General features: G+C 46.6%; 3 protein-coding genes across 3 annotated transcripts; 1 reads left to right on the forward strand and 2 right to left on the reverse strand.

Moving 5' to 3' along the window:
* Nucleotides 1–585: 585 nt before the first annotated feature.
* Nucleotides 586–5,963, reverse strand: trpc2b (transient receptor potential cation channel subfamily C member 2b). The gene is made up of 13 exons (XM_084683452.1): nucleotides 5,949–5,963; nucleotides 4,710–5,402; nucleotides 4,407–4,607; nucleotides 4,134–4,298; nucleotides 3,786–3,960; nucleotides 3,396–3,596; nucleotides 3,115–3,277; nucleotides 2,876–2,968; nucleotides 2,593–2,785; nucleotides 2,380–2,507; nucleotides 2,200–2,272; nucleotides 1,941–2,073; nucleotides 586–1,739 (listed from the first exon to the last, which is right to left on the reverse strand). The coding sequence occupies exons 1-13, from the start codon at nucleotides 5,961–5,963 to the stop codon at nucleotides 820–822; spliced, it is 3,153 nt and encodes a 1,050-aa protein (XP_084539578.1). The 3' UTR covers nucleotides 586–819.
* Nucleotides 5,964–6,452: 489 nt separating this feature from the next.
* Nucleotides 6,453–9,176, reverse strand: xndc1n (XRCC1 N-terminal domain containing 1, N-terminal like). The gene is made up of 9 exons (XM_084684224.1): nucleotides 8,897–9,176; nucleotides 8,597–8,738; nucleotides 8,325–8,480; nucleotides 8,015–8,163; nucleotides 7,832–7,917; nucleotides 7,498–7,700; nucleotides 7,323–7,410; nucleotides 7,035–7,174; nucleotides 6,453–6,934 (listed from the first exon to the last, which is right to left on the reverse strand). Exons 1-9 carry the CDS (start codon nucleotides 8,939–8,941, stop codon nucleotides 6,708–6,710), a joined length of 1,236 nt encoding a protein of 411 aa, XP_084540350.1. The 5' UTR covers nucleotides 8,942–9,176; the 3' UTR covers nucleotides 6,453–6,707.
* A 134-nt stretch (nucleotides 9,177–9,310) lies between these two features.
* On the forward strand, nucleotides 9,311–14,287 carry rnf121 (ring finger protein 121). Its single transcript, XM_084684226.1, has 9 exons — nucleotides 9,311–9,462; nucleotides 10,215–10,252; nucleotides 10,363–10,504; nucleotides 11,037–11,191; nucleotides 11,457–11,564; nucleotides 11,671–11,791; nucleotides 11,956–12,089; nucleotides 12,423–12,524; nucleotides 13,542–14,287. The coding sequence occupies exons 1-9, from the start codon at nucleotides 9,385–9,387 to the stop codon at nucleotides 13,660–13,662; spliced, it is 999 nt and encodes a 332-aa protein (XP_084540352.1). The 5' UTR covers nucleotides 9,311–9,384; the 3' UTR covers nucleotides 13,663–14,287.
* Nucleotides 14,288–14,410: the final 123 nt, after the last annotated feature.

Here is a 14,410-nt window from a genome sequence, read left to right on the forward strand (position 1 = left end):
AAGACGTGCAGAAAAATTGCCTGGAATCGAACCTGGTTCATTATGTTAAGACCTCAGCCCATGTAGTACTCTACCCAGTGAGCCACTTAAGAAAAAAGACACTTTTTAAGGCTAGTGAATGAAAAGGAAGGGCAGCAGTCACTTTGCCTGGTGCTACAGTACATCTGTCAGCCAGCCTGTTATTTTTCCACACGGGAGAGGAACTCAGGTGTGCAGTCTTGAGACGAGGGGGGGAATGTGACGCTTCAAGTGAGGATTTAATGAGTTGCTCTGGCAACCTCGAGGGAGCAGCAAGTGTTTTGCAAGCTGAGACCTGCACATAGCAACACAAGGTTACCCAGCCTGATTAGAGGCATGATAACTTAAGCAGCTGTGGAGAATCAACTGTGATTCATTTCACATTTTGCAAGCAGGTTATTGAATAGATACACAGAAGCAATTCCATTACATGTTCGACTATTTGTTTGAAATGTTTATTTAAATTGCACTTGTCATCCAATTCCATCCACTTCATTGCCATTGATTCCATTTTTTTTTATTATCGACAATGTACTTATTCATTAATTGGTGATGAGTTGAGTCTGAAACGAGTATTATTTAAGCAAGCCCACCTTGCTATCTTAGTCTTGGAGCAGATTAAATCATTACAACATTCCTCAGTAAACAGTGCAAATTAGTATTTGACAAAATCACACCATCACTCCGCTATCGCTAGCCTCACACTGCACCTACTCTACTGCAAGAACGAATGCTGCAGATATAGTAAATCAACTTCCTCATGGTCACCAAAGTCATGAAGACTTGAACATGTTATATGAACTATGGTGCTGAGGCTAGGGCCTCTAGTTTTCCATCAATGGACCCCTCCCCTTCCTGCGAGCCAAAGCCAGTATCATGTGAGCTGCTACTAACCGTCGGGGACGGAAGTTTTTTCTCCGCAAAGGTCTTCCCCCCAGCTCTCCTATTCCCCGCAACCTCTGCCCTCTCGCTTGTATCATCCTCCGCTTTTTTACCCTTCGACCACCTCTCCTCCACATTGATTCGACCCACTCGCCTCTCTTTCAGTTCGACCACTTTGAACGTGCTCTCTAGCTCTTTCCCATCCGACATCTTCCCGTTCCCATCGTTAATACTTCTTCCTGGCTGGCTTCCTGTACGATCCCCATTTAGTGTTTCTACAACCTCAGCAGTCACTGTGTCCTCTATGCTTTCCTCTTCCTCTTCCTCACCCCGAAAGACGTCCGTATTCTCACTGGCCTTTTTCTTTTCTGTCCTCCTCTCCTCATCAACGTCACGCCGCGTGTTTTCCTCACTTACCACATTCACATCGCCGACGCTCCCCCACGCCAACCCGCCGCTAGCTCTCCCTTCCTCCATTTCCACCACGTCTACGTCCCCCTCCCGCTTGGTTCCTCGATCTGTTTCCCGTTCGACCTCCACGTCTACGTTCTGCACCTCTTGTTCTCCCGCTCCCACACCCTCCTCCACCTCCTCCTCCACCCCTTTCTTGCTGGGCTCCGTCACGTTCAGAGCCAGGTGCTTCTCCACCGGTTGGTCGTTGAAGCCCCTGAAGTTGTTCTTGGCCCCCAAGATGTATTTTCCCAGGATGGAGGAGCCCTCGTTCTCCGAGACGACCCCCACCGACTGTCCCGAGTCCACCAGAACCTTCTGGATGTGCTTCATCTCGCCGTGCAGCCTGCCCACCACTTTGTTGAGCTCTGTGATCCTGTTGCCCACGTCTGAGGAAGAGGGATTTCACACGTCACAATGACACTGCAGAACTATATTTATTTGCCATTTAAATAGATGTAGGAGGAAATTGTATAACGATGGCAGAGTTTTTAAAGGTCAACTTCCTCTCAGACGACCTTTAACCAAAACAGGCCTCAGGTTCTGTGGGTTTAGTGGGAGGGGTAGAGTTTGTTTTACGGGCATCATACCTTTCCGCTTGGTCTCCTCAAACTCACGACGAGCTGACTCAATGTAGCGTTGCACCAAAGCCCTGATCACCTGCTGCCGATAAGGGATCTTGTTCTCCTCGGAAGCTTCCCCAGCCATACTCTTCCCATCAGACTGAAAACAGGGATACAGTCATTCTCCTTCTCACATAAACTGGGCCAGGTGCTGCTATGTACCAGAAAGCAATTGTATAGCAGCAGTTTGGCATTTTGCTTTAGCAGCAATGAAAAGGACACTTACTAGAGACATGATAGGGGGATATTCCTTTGCTGAGTTCATGGTACAGCAGCAGCAAATTCGCCTGAAGAGACCCCTTGAGTAAGAACACAGAATAACAGGAGGCGTAAGGTTAAACTGACCGTCCATAGCCTGCTTTCTAGAGGACGTTTCTAGGCCGTTTATGCGACAATGAAAACCTACCGTATGAGGTAAAAGAATGCTTTAGGGGAAGGGATGATGTTGAAGGGAACAGGCATGGTGAGGCCTTCTCGGAAGTAACTGAGGTACAGCTTGGACCTGGCAAACTTCCACTCCACGTCCGCGTCATCCTGGGAAGGATAAAACAGCCAGCGGTGAGTCCTAGTGTGGGGCCGCTGGAGTGTGCCCTGCGAGCGTGGCCCCTGGAGGTCTCACCTCGATCTTCTGGAAGGAGTTGGTGATCATGGCGATGAGCATGTTGAGCAACACGATCACAATGATGAGGGTGAAGATGCCGTAGAGGACCCTGCCTACAAACTCCGCCAACACGTAATCTGGCATGTCCACGTATTCCTGGTTGGCCACCCCGAACATGGTCCAGAACAGGAAGTGGAAGGTCTCGTTAAACCTGGAGAGTAGAGTTGCCTGAGATCAGCAGTGCTAGAATGGGTGACAGGGGATGTTGTTGCCGAAACAGGAAATACATCGATGTTCTGACCTTCCCAGATGAGGGGAAATGACATAAGGGACGTAGATGTTATTGATCCCGCAGAGAAAGGCTGTTCCGATGATCATCAATATGAACATGAACCTAGGGAGAGAGAACAATCATTCTTTTTACTTGTGAATGAGCAAGAATTCACAGCCCCCCCCCTTTCCCCCTTTGACATATGAGGGTACAGAACCACACCAGAGAACCACAGATTATAGTCCTTGTTTGCAATGCATGTCTCTGACCTCATCATATCATCGATCATCTTCCCTATGGAGATCTGCATGGTTCCCAGGGACTCCTGGGCTGGTAGGATGTATGCCAGGCGGGTGAAGCTAAGCATGCTGGTCACGGCAAACAGCACCTCGGCGATGAGCTGAGGGTCTTCCTGGTGCCAGCTGTCACGCACTGCAGGACGGCGCCGGACAAAAAAAAACATGGGCTGTTTTAGCACGATTAGCAACTGACACAGACGTAAATTCGCATCACATCTACCACAAAGCTCTGGTCGGATGACGGCTCTTACTCGTCTGGGTGAAGTAGACACACTCCTCTGAGGCATCTGGTGGCTGGCACACCAGGTGGCCCTTAAGCATGACCACGACGCGGAGGGCAAAGGAGGCTAGGTACATGCTGAGCACCATCATGTCCAGGCAGTTCCACCAGTCCAGGAAATAGCTACGTAGGCCTTCAATCCACACTTCTTTACATTCATACCAGAAAAAACCTATAGGAGACAGTGGAGGTGAAAGCTTATTTGTGTGTGTGGGGGGGGGGGGAGGGGGGGTTTCAACCCGATTTAAAATTTCAACAACGGTACGTACATATATATCTGGATTTCCACTTGAACATTTTACAAGACAAGTTTACTGTAAATGAGACTTTAAATCACACACTCGAGTGAAAGCTGACCCACCGACAACCCATACCATGTGGAAGGAGGTATGCAACATATTCTGCTCGCGCGAGGCGAAGCTTTCGCGAGACATCTCCATCATGATAGACTCCCCGAGCAAGGTGATAAGGAACCACATGTAGGAGGCCGAGTGAAGCAGGAACTTGATCACCGGTATCCTCAGAGTCTTGCCCACCTGGGACACATAACCGTGTGAGGTAGAAACTGTGTTTAGAAGCTGGGGAATCTCACCTGGGATCTCACGGGACAAAAGTGTTTGATCAATTAAATTAATACAGTGTCAAAGGTAAAGAGAGATATGGCGGTGAAACAGGAAATGGTGTCTCATGGTCTTTTAGACGAGGTTACCTTTGACTTGGGTGCGATCCAGTAGAGGAGGGAGAGGAAGGGCATGGTGATGAAGATCCCCAGAGACACCAGCAGCTTCCAGGCTGTTCTGCTGCCTCTCCACCCTGACAGGTTTCCACACCAGATCGACGACAACACCTGTTGGCAAATCGGGTGGGCCACAAACTACACACACACACACACGGAGAGTGAGTAAGAGAGAGAGAGATGGGGGGGGGGGGTCATCGTTTTCTAACCGTGGCACTCGAAGACACATTAAAAGGAGGCCGGCACCTGTTTCTGGTTGAAGTTGACAGCGAGCCGGAGGCGCGACAGATTGGGGATCCCTTCCTCGAAAGCCTGCTGGTCCAGAGCGTCCTGGCTCTCGTCTCCGCAGCTGTTCAGGATGGTGGTGACCTCGCTTTGGTTCCGGCACATTCCCAGCAGCTCCACCGCAAACTCCTGGCAGAGTTCCTCCAGGCCCAGATACTGAGGCTGCGGAGAGAGAACTCAGTCAACCTCTATCCCCCGGTCGACGGCTAGACACACAACAGAGAGACAGAGTGCGCTGTGTGCTGCCCTATCGCCGGGTCTGACCTTGAACTCAGGCTCCTTCTTGGAGAGCTTGCGGAGCTCCTTGCTGAGGCTGAAGGCGTTAAGCATGGCGTCTTCGGAGGTGATGGACAAGTAGGCGCGGCTGGCGATGCCGCGATAGGTGTTGATGCGAGACAGGGAGAACTTGAGGAGATCGTACTGGCGGCCGTTGCGGCACTCCAGGCAGGCGCAGGAGATCTTGTGGGGCCACGGGATGACGTGGCCCTTCTGGGTGAGCATGGTGACTATCTCGTACATGTCCTTCTGGCAGGCCAGGGTCAGAGGGGTCACCCCAGGGGCAAACTGGGAGTCGTCGATGGAGTGGTCGAATATGGCCAGGGAGAAGGAGCGCACGTCCATCTTGTTGCCCTTCTCCTGGTCCAGTCGATCCAGCAGGCGCTTCACCACGCGCGGCTGGTTGGTGTCCACGGCGACCAGCAGCGCCTCGTGGATCTGGCGGAAGTCGAACTTGATGCCCTGGAGGAGGGTGTCCATGGCGTCTTCGTTCCCCAGGCGGATGGAGAGGTTCAGGGCTTCTCTCCACAGACGGTCCTCCGAGTCATCCAGCTGGCGGATGATGCCGTCGCCCGTCTTCAGCAGGCTGGACACCATGGCTATGTTTCCCTCATGGATGGCGACGATGAGCTCCGGAGGAAAGCGCATTTTCTTGTTGACGATCTCGCGCCATTGCTCCGGCTAAAACCACAGGGAAGAACAACGACAGCTACTGTATGCGATCAATTTGTTTTTTAAACCAATGCCAAAGACACAGGCAAACCCCCTCTTTTTAAAGATTGAATATAGCATTGAAATGTAATAGAAATATGATACATAGATAACAATTCAATGATGATTTGATAAGAATCCCTCCCTCCATTGTAATGTGTGTTGTTTATTAAGTTCTTTTTGTGTGGCCCTTTGTATACCAATTACACGCAGGATTTATTCTGATTTAGCCATTTTCCTAAAAAGGATAACAAAGCTGAAGCTGCAAGCTCTCCAGAGGTCCTAACATTGGGCCTTTTGTTGACAAGACAACCAATGTACTCTAGAGACCTCAATGTTGTTACAATGAATAAGCTTTTTACATAAAAGCATTTGAACTTACAAGTACAGCCACTTTGGAATATCAGATGATAAAATCTACTGATATAAAGTAAGTAAAACTTTTGTTTTTGCTAAATGTACTACCGTAACATCCGTTTGACATTTCTCTCTAGTAAACATTCAGAAAGATCTTACCGTGAGGTTTTCCATATTTTCTATGGTCAGGCAGTACCGATACTGATAACAGAAAACAAAGTAGTTGTCCTTAAATCAGTTGACGACCTCCCATTCTATCTGGCAGTCCAAGTATATGAACGATTGAGGATGGATGAGGGTTGCAGAGGGAAAAGCTGGTTTTGGTGTGTGCTGAAAACAGACTGAACACTGCAGTCATGTGCTCTCAACTGACTGTAAGGCATGAAATTGCTCCTCACAAACCAAATAACACATCTTTGACCCCATGGGACAGGGCCAATTAAAAAACAAGAAGGTTTCAGGGTGTCTCACGCCTGGTTAGACGCAAGTGAGGGTTGTGCTCCTCCCCACACCAGGACGAACAGTGCCCCCCCCCCCCTTCTTCTTTAAGACTGTGTCGTGGTGCTAAAGAGACAACTGGTAACAGGTTGCAGCCATTACCATTTCCCTGAGGAGCGAAAAGAGGGATGGAGGCTCTCAGAGGAACAACAAGTAACAGTCAACATCCATTAACATTTTATTATAAATTGTTAGTTGTGCTTTCATCCCATTCAAACATCACAGCAGTAACTATACATACAATTTTAGTGTGTAATCATTAATAGACAACATGTAAATCGTAAACATGTACGAGCAAAAACAAGGTTCTCTTAACAAGCTTCGGTTACAGAAATATAAAAGTCTCCGTTACAACATATACTTTGTATCGAAAGAGTAATTAAGAATTTATTAAGACATATGTAGCCAATTTATATTAGCTCAGTCCAGCCAAATGAAGGGGCTCAATTCTCCACAGGTGCTGGCATGCAGCTGGATGCGAGAGGCAGGGAATCTGAAGGAGCAGAGAGGGCAAGGAAACACGTCCTCCTCCGGGCTAGAGGGAGGGTCAGGGGACCGGGGGAGAGAACTCACAATCCCAGGGTGCACTGCGTCTGCCCCCTGACAGGAAGAGGCATGGAGAGGCAGGTATTCAGCCGTGAAAATCCCTGTGGAAGAGAGACAGACAGAAAAGAACATATACTATTTAATTGAAGACTGATCATACATGTTATCAAAGATGGACTCATTACGCCAACAAATTCTTACCTCCACATATAGGGCAAGTGGTCTCTATATCTCCAGCAGGAGAGGGGTGATGAGGGAACCTGGCTGTAGAGACTGGCGAGAGAGACCTGCTCTGAGGTTCTCTCTGTTTCTTACAGGGAGTCTTATTTAGCTGATCACGTCTAGACAGAGATTGGAGAAGTATTAAGAATAGCCTAAACATGGAGGGCATACTATAGGGCCTATTGTTTCTGACCGCATAAATGTTATGCAATTTCGTAAATTCAACAGAAGTTCCACGGCAGAACTCTTGACATTATCATAGTATACCTTGTGTTGGAGTTTTTTTTTCTCTTTGGTTGTCTGAGATTATTATTGTCCTTTGGGCTGAGAGCTGAGATTAAACACGCCTTCGAAGCTGAAAGGTATTTATGAAACACTAAGCACGTGTGCGTATTGACCACTAAAAACAGATTGACCGATGGATAAATACATGTAACTCTACCTGTGTGCGGATGTATATTACTGGTCAGTACGTCTTCTTCTGCAGTGGAAGGTGTAGATGTGGCAGTCTTGGGAGAGGCACATGTGTTTGGAGGACTAGAGGGTGTGTTGGATAGAGACTTTGGTGCAGGGTGGCGGGAGGCAGCTGAAAGTACCATGCGTGCCGTCCGACTCAAACCGACGGAAGCCATCGGAATGTCTTTGCTGGAAACAAACCCCTCTAACGTCATACATTATATAGACACAATTGATCCAACATTGGACCAAGTCAGTGGTCTATTTAAGTTTAGCTAGTCCCAAAAAAAAACGGTTGTACGACCTGTGAGATGTCTTACCGACTCTTTTCCCGAAAGAAGGTTCTCTGGACTGCCGGGCTGGAGAGCCACTCTCCTACACCTGGTGAGTGTCCTTCCAGTGCTTTCTGAATTGACAGAGACACTGAGAACATCAACCTAGGATACCAAAGTAGCACTCCGCTATTCCACCACTCAGTCCAACATCCAGTTCTCTTAGCTAACCTGCTGAGTGGAAACACAGTCGTTTTCCCCCTGGGCACTTCGGATACGGAGAAAGGACAGGCCGAACTGGGAACGTCGGTTGAAGGGCTGAGAGCAGGTGACTCTCACTCTGTCCCAGCTGTCCTCGGCACCCTCCAACAAGAAGTCCCCTGAGAGAGGACAGATATGTTTGTGTGCACACACTGTGTATCTAAGTACAGTGCACTCTTTAGAATGCTAGCCATTGCTTTGAACCAATTGTATGTGACTATCCCATGCATGAGGTATAGGCTAATAAAAGGGACATGTAGGCTTAGTATCTATTTTGCACCATTCTTGAACATTCGCACTCCCGTCCTGACGGTGCCCTGCCGTGACTCCGCAGGGCTCATTAAGGTTGTGGTTGGTAAGAGGGTGGTGTATGGGTGGTCCGGCGGCCAAGACGAGCGCCCTACATCAATCTGGATGAACGCGGATCCACAGTTCCCTTGAAAGAGGAAAAGCAGTTGCAGTAGCGCACTAACGTTCTTCATATTCAACATGATTGATTTCAATCTAGATTTCGTAAAACTGCTAAAAGCACATTATTATCCAAAGACTCACCCAAATCAATATATCCAATACAAGTGGTATGCTCCAATTGCAACTCTGCTTTTAGGACCCCACTGCGGTCGTGCGGGTTACAAAGCCAAGATCGGGTACCTGCATCCTCATCAAACAGGTTGCCAACTGTACTTTTGGGGTCCTGCAATGAAAGGAAAATAGCAATAGTCTGAAACTTCTAATCGAGACAGCTAGATCAGACTAATAGCGGACCCTTCAAAAATCCCAAGGAAGTGCCATGTACAGGCTGTGCAATGAGAAAGTGTTTGATTAGATGCACAATTATGATGACATGTTTACCTGTGAAGTGAAAGAAACGACGTGCTTTATTTTGACCGGAGCCATGTCTTGATAGTTACATAAAATCAAACTATACCTGTATCCTCTCAAACAACATGCCTACTTCCTAGTTGTGTTTAATTTTACCCGCCAATGCCGACACAAATCGCATGTTAATCTGTAGGTACGCTCGATATGCGTACTGTGACTCTTCGCTCAGTTGCCGGCTACATTTAAATATGTATTACGTATGCTAATAAATTAAATGCAATGGTGCCATTCGTTCGAGGTTCGCTATAAGGTTTAAGACACGAGCATCATTCGGACAATGTTGTGGTGGAGAAATCAACACTCATTTACGTCCACTGGATAAACAAACGGCTATTGCCGGACACCAAAACGAGTGTACCATTTACTACATGTTGACATTAGGAACAAGAACTCTCTTGCAGCGTTTTGATTGGAACACACTTCCTCAACCCGGAATAAGCACTCCCTACTCCCCGAAGATGGCCGGGGTGTTTGAGGTGGAGGTTGATGGTGTAGAACACGATCATGGACTGGGACATCACGATGAACCAAATCAGGTTAGGATGTCACAGTCCCAAATGTTGACGCCCTAAAAGGTGGTAGTTGTAAGAAAGGGGATACGTCCACGATGCTGCAAGCACGAATTAAATACCCCTTTCTTGCTGGTTAGCTAGCTAGCTAAGCTAGGCTATAGATAGCTAACTAGTACATGTCATCACCATCACAGGCGGAAGGGGGTAGCTTAGCTACTAAGCTTGCCACCATTGATTTGTTTTCGGCATTTCTGGACTGGGAGTAGATTTTGGTTATGGAGTGCAGTTTGAATTGCACTATGCCTGAAAGAACTGTGGTTCAACAACTGCCGTGTGGTCGACAAACACAAAAATGCTGTCATGCAGCTTCTAGCTTGCCATCTACTAGCTATATTGTAATCCATCCGTTGTAGCCAGCATGCAAGCATAGAATACTAAACAGGTGTATTTAACTAATTAAACTGGCCACCAAATTAACGTCTGTTTCTTTCAAATAATTTCACATCAGATAGGTAACTTTTAATATGGACTCTTGTGCGGAAATATATTTAGGTATATCATATAACCGACGTGATTTGGCAGAAGAGTCAAAGGCCACATTCCTAATCAGATTCTGCGTTATGATCCAAAGGGCAAATATCTCGTGCAGATTCCAATCACTAACAATAGAGTATTCCATAAACAAATTAGCTTGCTTTCCATGGTTCCTTTTCTCATGAATACATCCTCAGATGTTGGCACCCTTAATAATACTTTGTTCATTATCTCCATGACAGATTGACTTGTCCCAGCTTTCAACAGAGGAGAAGTGGAGGTTAGTTACACAGTTCATTCATTTGGAATGAATCAGTAACTCTGTAAGTTGAGTGGCATAATGAAGTCGTTCTCCGAGACGTGCTAACCATCTCATGTTTGTGTCCATAGGATTGACCATGAGAGGATGCACGCCAAACACAAAGGGCACGAGGCCATGCATGCAGAGATGGTGCTGATTCTGATTGTCACCCTGGTTGTCGCCCAGCTGGTCCTTGTCCAATGGAAACAGAGGCACCCCAAGTCCTACAACGTAAGATGGATAACCCCTCCACACACTGCATGTTAAACACCATGCCTTCACCTGTAACACACATATACAAACATGGGAGTCAGGTGGCTGAGCGGTTAGGGAATTGGCCTAGTAATCAAAAGGTTGCCAGTTGGATTCCTGGCTGTGCCAAATGACGTTGTGTCCTTGGGCAAGGCACTTCTCCCTACTTGCCTCGGGGGGAATGTCCCTGTACTTACTGTAAGTCGCTCTGGATAAGAGCGTCTGTTAAATGACTAAATGTCTAAATGTACAAAATGATACCCAACCGACATAGCGCGGTCTTCCTTCCTCGGATGTTGTCCGAAGTCACAACTTTAAACACGTCTTACATTTACGCATTTAGCAGACGCTTTTATCCAAAGCGACTTCCATGAGAGAGCTTTACAAAAGCGCATAGGTCACTGATCATAACAACGAGATAGCCCCAAACATTGCGAGCGGCCAAAACACGAGGCATACATTGTGAAAACCAAGTGCCCAAAGGATGAACCTCTCGTGTTTGCTTTCGTAGCTGGTGACCCTGTTCCAGATGTGGGTGGTCCCTCTCTACTTCACCACCAAACTGCATTGGTGGAGGTTCCTGGTAACGTGGTTCGTCTTCTCTGTGGTCACGGCCTTCGTTTCCTTCCGTGCCACACGCAAGCCCTTGGACTGCACCACTCCCAGGTACAGGGGGAGATGGATCCGTTCCCCATTCCTGGGCATTCACTGGGGGTTTTGCTCCTGTTGTTGAACATGATTAATTTTAAACAAGAGTGCTAATACTCGGCGCACAAAACCTTCTCTGTTACTGCTCAAAAACACACTTTCCAGCTCCCCGACCACAGTAGTTGCACCCACACGTCACTCGCACAGTCTGCATTGTGGAGGCTTGCACCCTGACCGTTCCCTCGAAGCTGAAACGTCTATGCTCTTGTCGTCACGCTCACAGGCTTGTCTACAAGTGGTTCCTTCTCCTGTACAAGATCAGCTACGCCACCGGGATAGTTGGCTACACCGTCGTCATGTTTACACTTTTTGGTCTCAACTTGATATTTAGGTAAGTCCCAATCCATCTGAGCTTGTTATTGAGAAGTTATTGTTTGAGAGCTTTTGACTGATTAATGCTGATATGTTTTTGTGTCCCCCCCCCCCCCCCCTCCCAGAATAAAGCCAGAAGATGCCATGGACTTTGGCGTTTCTTTACTGTTCTACGGTCTGTACTATGGGGTGCTGGGCAGGGACTTTGCAGAAATGTGTGCAGACTTCATGGCCTCGACAGTCGGAGTGAGTATAAGAACACGTTGTCACGTCAACGTTTCCACTACTGCTTTCTCACGGCAAGAGTGCTGCCAAGTTTTAACCATGTGGTTTGTTTTTGTCAGAATCAGAATCGTGTTCAATCGCCTTGTGAGTGGTCACAAACAGGTTTTTTTTCTCGTCCTTTTCAGTACTACAGTGCTTCGGGCATGCCCACCAAACACCTCTCAGACAGCATCTGTGCTGTGTGTGGCCAGCCCATCCTTGTCAATGTTAGCGAAGAGGGAATCATCGAGAACACCTACAGACTATCTTGCAACCATGTGTATCCTTTTATGGAGAAAAATTGATTTAAGGCCAAAATAAGAAGTTTGCGATTGGTTACCATGGTGACTTGCGGTGCTATTCACATCACTTCCTGTTTCTCTCTCTCAAAAAAAAAGACAACAAAAACGTCATTACTGATGTGTGACGCAGTGAATGTTTCATGGTGATGACCTTGTTGAACTCTGAATCATGGCTTATTTTTGTATGTGGTGACGACAGAATGGGATTGTGTGTATAGTCATTTTAATGAGGCATCTTTTTTTTTGTCAGACAATGTAAATTGTCCACCACTGGCTCCCCTTGGTCTTGTGCCTTAATCCCCTGCCCTCAGTTTTCATGAGTTCTGCATACGAGGATGGTGCATCGTCGGAAAGAAACAGACCTGTCCGTACTGCAAGGAGAAGGTGGACCTCAAGAGGATGTTCAGTAACCCGTATCCTTGCCTCTGTTACATTTACATTTATTCATTTAGCAGACGCTTTCATCCAAAGCGACTTCCAAGAGAGAGTTTTACAAAAGAGCATAGGTCAACGATCACAAACAACGGGATAGCCCCAAACATTGCGGGTAGCCAAAACATGAAGCATACATTGTGAAAAGCAAATAAGTGCCAGTACGAAGAGACATGAAAGCATGCAGTTAGTTACAAATTAAACAACATGAACCTCAAAAAGTGCAAGAGTGTACCTGTAGGAAAGCAAGCAACAGTCATATAATTTACAGCGAGTACAAGGAGTGCTGTTGGTCTCAAATCCCCCTGAAACATGCATCTGTCCAGTATGCGTCACTTTCAGCCGAATTAATTAGAAATAGTCCCCCTAGTCTCGATGTTACATTGGTTTTTGGAAATGCTGTTGGTACGCTTCCCAAAAACGTAGGTTTTCTCTCTCTTTCTATTTTAGTCAGTCTGGTAGTTAACCCTTATGACCTTCCTTTGTTAGTCATTATTAGGAAACACCTCACAGAGGCTAAGGGACGTTTGGACGTTCTGTCCAGAGTAGACTGGAACCTTCTACATTTCACATCCATGTCACGTGTAGGAAGTACCCTGACACACAATGCCACTGACACACGTTAAACTTGAGGTTGATCCTGTAAATATTGTAGACAGCTCATCATTTACTCGTGAAGAATGATTATTGGTCAGCAAAGTTCCTGTTCCTTTTTGAGATTGAGATACTTCCCGTCAGTTCCAACCACAATGACCAAACATTTTTCCAACCATACCTCTTGGAATCCTACCTCGACACATGAACATGTACACACAAATTATTTATTTATAGAATATCTCCCATGCTGATTTGAGTCAATAGGCCGATGGTTAGAATAGAAAAAAGTACAAATTAAAATATATATTCTCTCTGTAGTGTGACTCCTTGTTCATAGCAAGTGATTATAGAGGAGTCAGTTTTGATGACTAATGGTTATCGCCTCCTTAATCCAGTCCTAGCTGGGAGAGGCCACATGTCATGTATGGTCAACTTCTGGACTGGCTACGCTACCTTGTCGCATGGCAACCGGTCATCATTGGACTTGTGCAAGGCATCAACTACATTTTGGGCTTGGAGTGACCTGGTGCTGTGAAGGACAAGGACACACAAGCCCCCTGATACTGCACCAGCCTGGAAAACAGGGGGACACCCCTCCCCCCCCCACCCCCCCACTCCGACAATGGACTAATTAACCTGTATAAACAGTGTCTAAACGTGTACTTTTTGTATATATTTATAGGCACATTGTATTGGTATTTAAGATTAATTTGAATTTTACTAGTGATATGGGTTTGTATGTCAAATTTAATGTTTTCTTTAATGCTCTGTTTTCTCTTCACAAATCATAACTCAAGCATTTGCATTGTTAATGAAATGGCCTAGTAAAGCGGTTCCAAGTCGATTGTGTTGCTTGTCTCAGACTCTTGTCTTAAAGTGTTATTTTGGGTACGAGGGGTAAATGGCCCAGGGGAGGGCTTGGACCACTATACAGGGCCAGTCAAACTTTTTTTTGTGTTAAATCTTACAACCTTGTGGTAGGGGGTTTCCTGGTGTGCAGCAGCTGGTGGGAGCTGCTCTCCATGGGTGGTTATCCAGGTACCGTAGTAGGCTGAAAGGCAAATTACATTTCATCGTTGGTTTCGTCTGTCCATTGCTATGTTTTGTTTTCTTGACTGTTTATAATAAAAGCCACAGTCATGACCAAGTGAATATTTTTTTTTAAATCATTTTAGACCTGATGTTACACATGGGGAATATGTGTTTAGTTTACAGTACATGACACAATCCATTGTGATGTGTGAGGCCTTGTAGTTTAGCTTTTGTGAAA

This window comes from Hypomesus nipponensis, chromosome 20 (genome assembly GCF_054491055.1).
Source record: "Hypomesus nipponensis isolate SF chromosome 20, ASM5449105v1, whole genome shotgun sequence".
NCBI lineage: Eukaryota > Metazoa > Chordata > Actinopteri > Osmeriformes > Osmeridae > Hypomesus > Hypomesus nipponensis.

What these genes read in the sequence shown, in the direction of transcription:
- xndc1n (XM_084684224.1), bottom strand. Translation starts at nt 8,941, where the DNA reads ATGGCTCCGGTCAAAATAAAGCACGTCGTTTCTTTCACTTCACAG. An exon ending in TTCTTTCGGGAAAAGAGTCG is followed by an intron (nt 7,701 to 7,831) that starts GTAAGACATCTC and finishes GTTTGTTTCCAG; the next exon opens with CAAAGACATTCCGATGGCTT. An exon ending in TAATATACATCCGCACACAG is followed by an intron (nt 7,411 to 7,497) that starts GTAGAGTTACAT and finishes AATACCTTTCAG; the next exon opens with CTTCGAAGGCGTGTTTAATC.
- trpc2b (XM_084683452.1), bottom strand. An exon ending in GGATCGCACCCAAGTCAAAG is followed by an intron (nt 3,961 to 4,133) that starts GTAACCTCGTCT and finishes TATGTGTCCCAG; the next exon opens with GTGGGCAAGACTCTGAGGAT. An exon ending in TGTCTACTTCACCCAGACGA is followed by an intron (nt 3,278 to 3,395) that starts GTAAGAGCCGTC and finishes GCCGTCCTGCAG; the next exon opens with TGCGTGACAGCTGGCACCAG.
- rnf121 (XM_084684226.1), top strand. Translation starts at nt 9,385, where the DNA reads ATGGCCGGGGTGTTTGAGGTGGAGGTTGATGGTGTAGAACACGATCAT. An exon ending in TCAACAGAGGAGAAGTGGAG is followed by an intron (nt 10,253 to 10,362) that starts GTTAGTTACACA and finishes TTGTGTCCATAG; the next exon opens with GATTGACCATGAGAGGATGC. An exon ending in GGTCTCAACTTGATATTTAG is followed by an intron (nt 11,565 to 11,670) that starts GTAAGTCCCAAT and finishes CCCCCCTCCCAG; the next exon opens with AATAAAGCCAGAAGATGCCA.